The sequence below is a fragment of the Austrofundulus limnaeus genome, unplaced genomic scaffold (genome assembly GCF_001266775.1).
Source record: "Austrofundulus limnaeus strain Quisiro unplaced genomic scaffold, Austrofundulus_limnaeus-1.0 Scaffold3, whole genome shotgun sequence".
Lineage (NCBI taxonomy): Eukaryota > Metazoa > Chordata > Actinopteri > Cyprinodontiformes > Rivulidae > Austrofundulus > Austrofundulus limnaeus.
The window spans coordinates 6,761,463-6,762,577 of record NW_013952405.1 but is presented as its reverse complement, the minus strand read 5'-3'; the positions used below and the strand labels follow the sequence as shown (position 1 = coordinate 6,762,577).

At 39.7% G+C, this 1,115-nt stretch overlaps 1 protein-coding gene across 1 annotated transcript in view; it reads left to right on the top strand.

Moving 5' to 3' along the window:
* Positions 1 to 1,115, top strand: part of ahcyl1 (adenosylhomocysteinase-like 1) — a gene marked incomplete in the record, with an annotated part of 20,387 nt that overhangs the window by 12,878 nt on the left and 6,394 nt on the right. The window contains 2 exon segments of the mRNA XM_014020003.1: positions 556 to 656; positions 737 to 839. Of these exon segments, the coding sequence (XP_013875457.1) occupies positions 556 to 656; positions 737 to 839 (204 nt within the window).

Sequence of the window (1,115 nt, the reverse complement as noted above, 5' to 3'; positions counted from 1 at the left end):
TCTGATTTTTGTTGCCTTATTAGGAACTTTCAGGACCAGTAGTCCTTATTGGGGACCAAAGCCTGGTCCTAATTTGATGGAACACCATGTTTAAGTTACGAGTTAGGTTTAGAGATATAAATTAGTGTGCTTCTGTTTTGTTCTGTAAAAGTCCAAAACTTAAGTGACAACAGTTGTTTCATTACTGATGCTACTKTTCAGCCAGTTTCCTGTTTTAAACCCAGTTTCTCACTTTTCATTCAACCAAAACTAAACCCTCTCACTAACGCCACTATGAGGTTTTAATCCACAAACAGCTGGATTGGTTTCCATTCTTGCAACAAACTGCTTCGTTACCAGCAACTTCTGTCTACTTAGTTATTTTCATCTATAATTCAGTCGTCTACGATAACATTAAAAAATGACTTTCTTTGATTGACCAGCTGCTGCACATTTTCTTCATTTTGTTTATATGTTATTATGGGTTAAATACATGTACACTTGTGACCAATTTAGGGCAGTAACTGGTAAAAAAACTTGTTACCTTTTAACTGTGCTGTGTTTTTCCAACACCAGACATGTCTGCACTGATTTCCTTGAGGAAGAGGGCTCAGGGGGAGAAACCTCTGGCCGGGGCGAAGATAGTGGGCTGTACCCATATAACTGCTCAGACAGCTGTAMGTCCCCCCGTCCTGTCAGCTGCAGGTTCATCTTACTGCTGCTGGGTTTTAATGCATACGTTATCGTCTCCTCTCAGGTCTTGATTGAAACCCTGGTGGCTCTTGGTGCCCAGTGTCGCTGGACCGCCTGCAACATCTACTCCACTCAAAACGAGGTGGCAGCTGCTCTCGCTGAGATCGGTGAGATCACCTCCCCTCTGTGGCTGGGATTTTTGTTCGTCTTACTTTGTTTTAAAAATTTGACGTCTGAGAAAAGTCGTTAGATACCAGTTTTGTCGAGAAATCAAGAATTATGAGAGTTGTAAAGCACAACATAATGTTAAATGGAAAAAAATAAAACATGAAAGAAGAACAACAGACAGAAGTCTGTCTATCTATCTATCTATCTATCTATCTATCTATCTATCTATCTATCTATCTATCTATCTATCTATCTATCTATCTATCTATCTATCT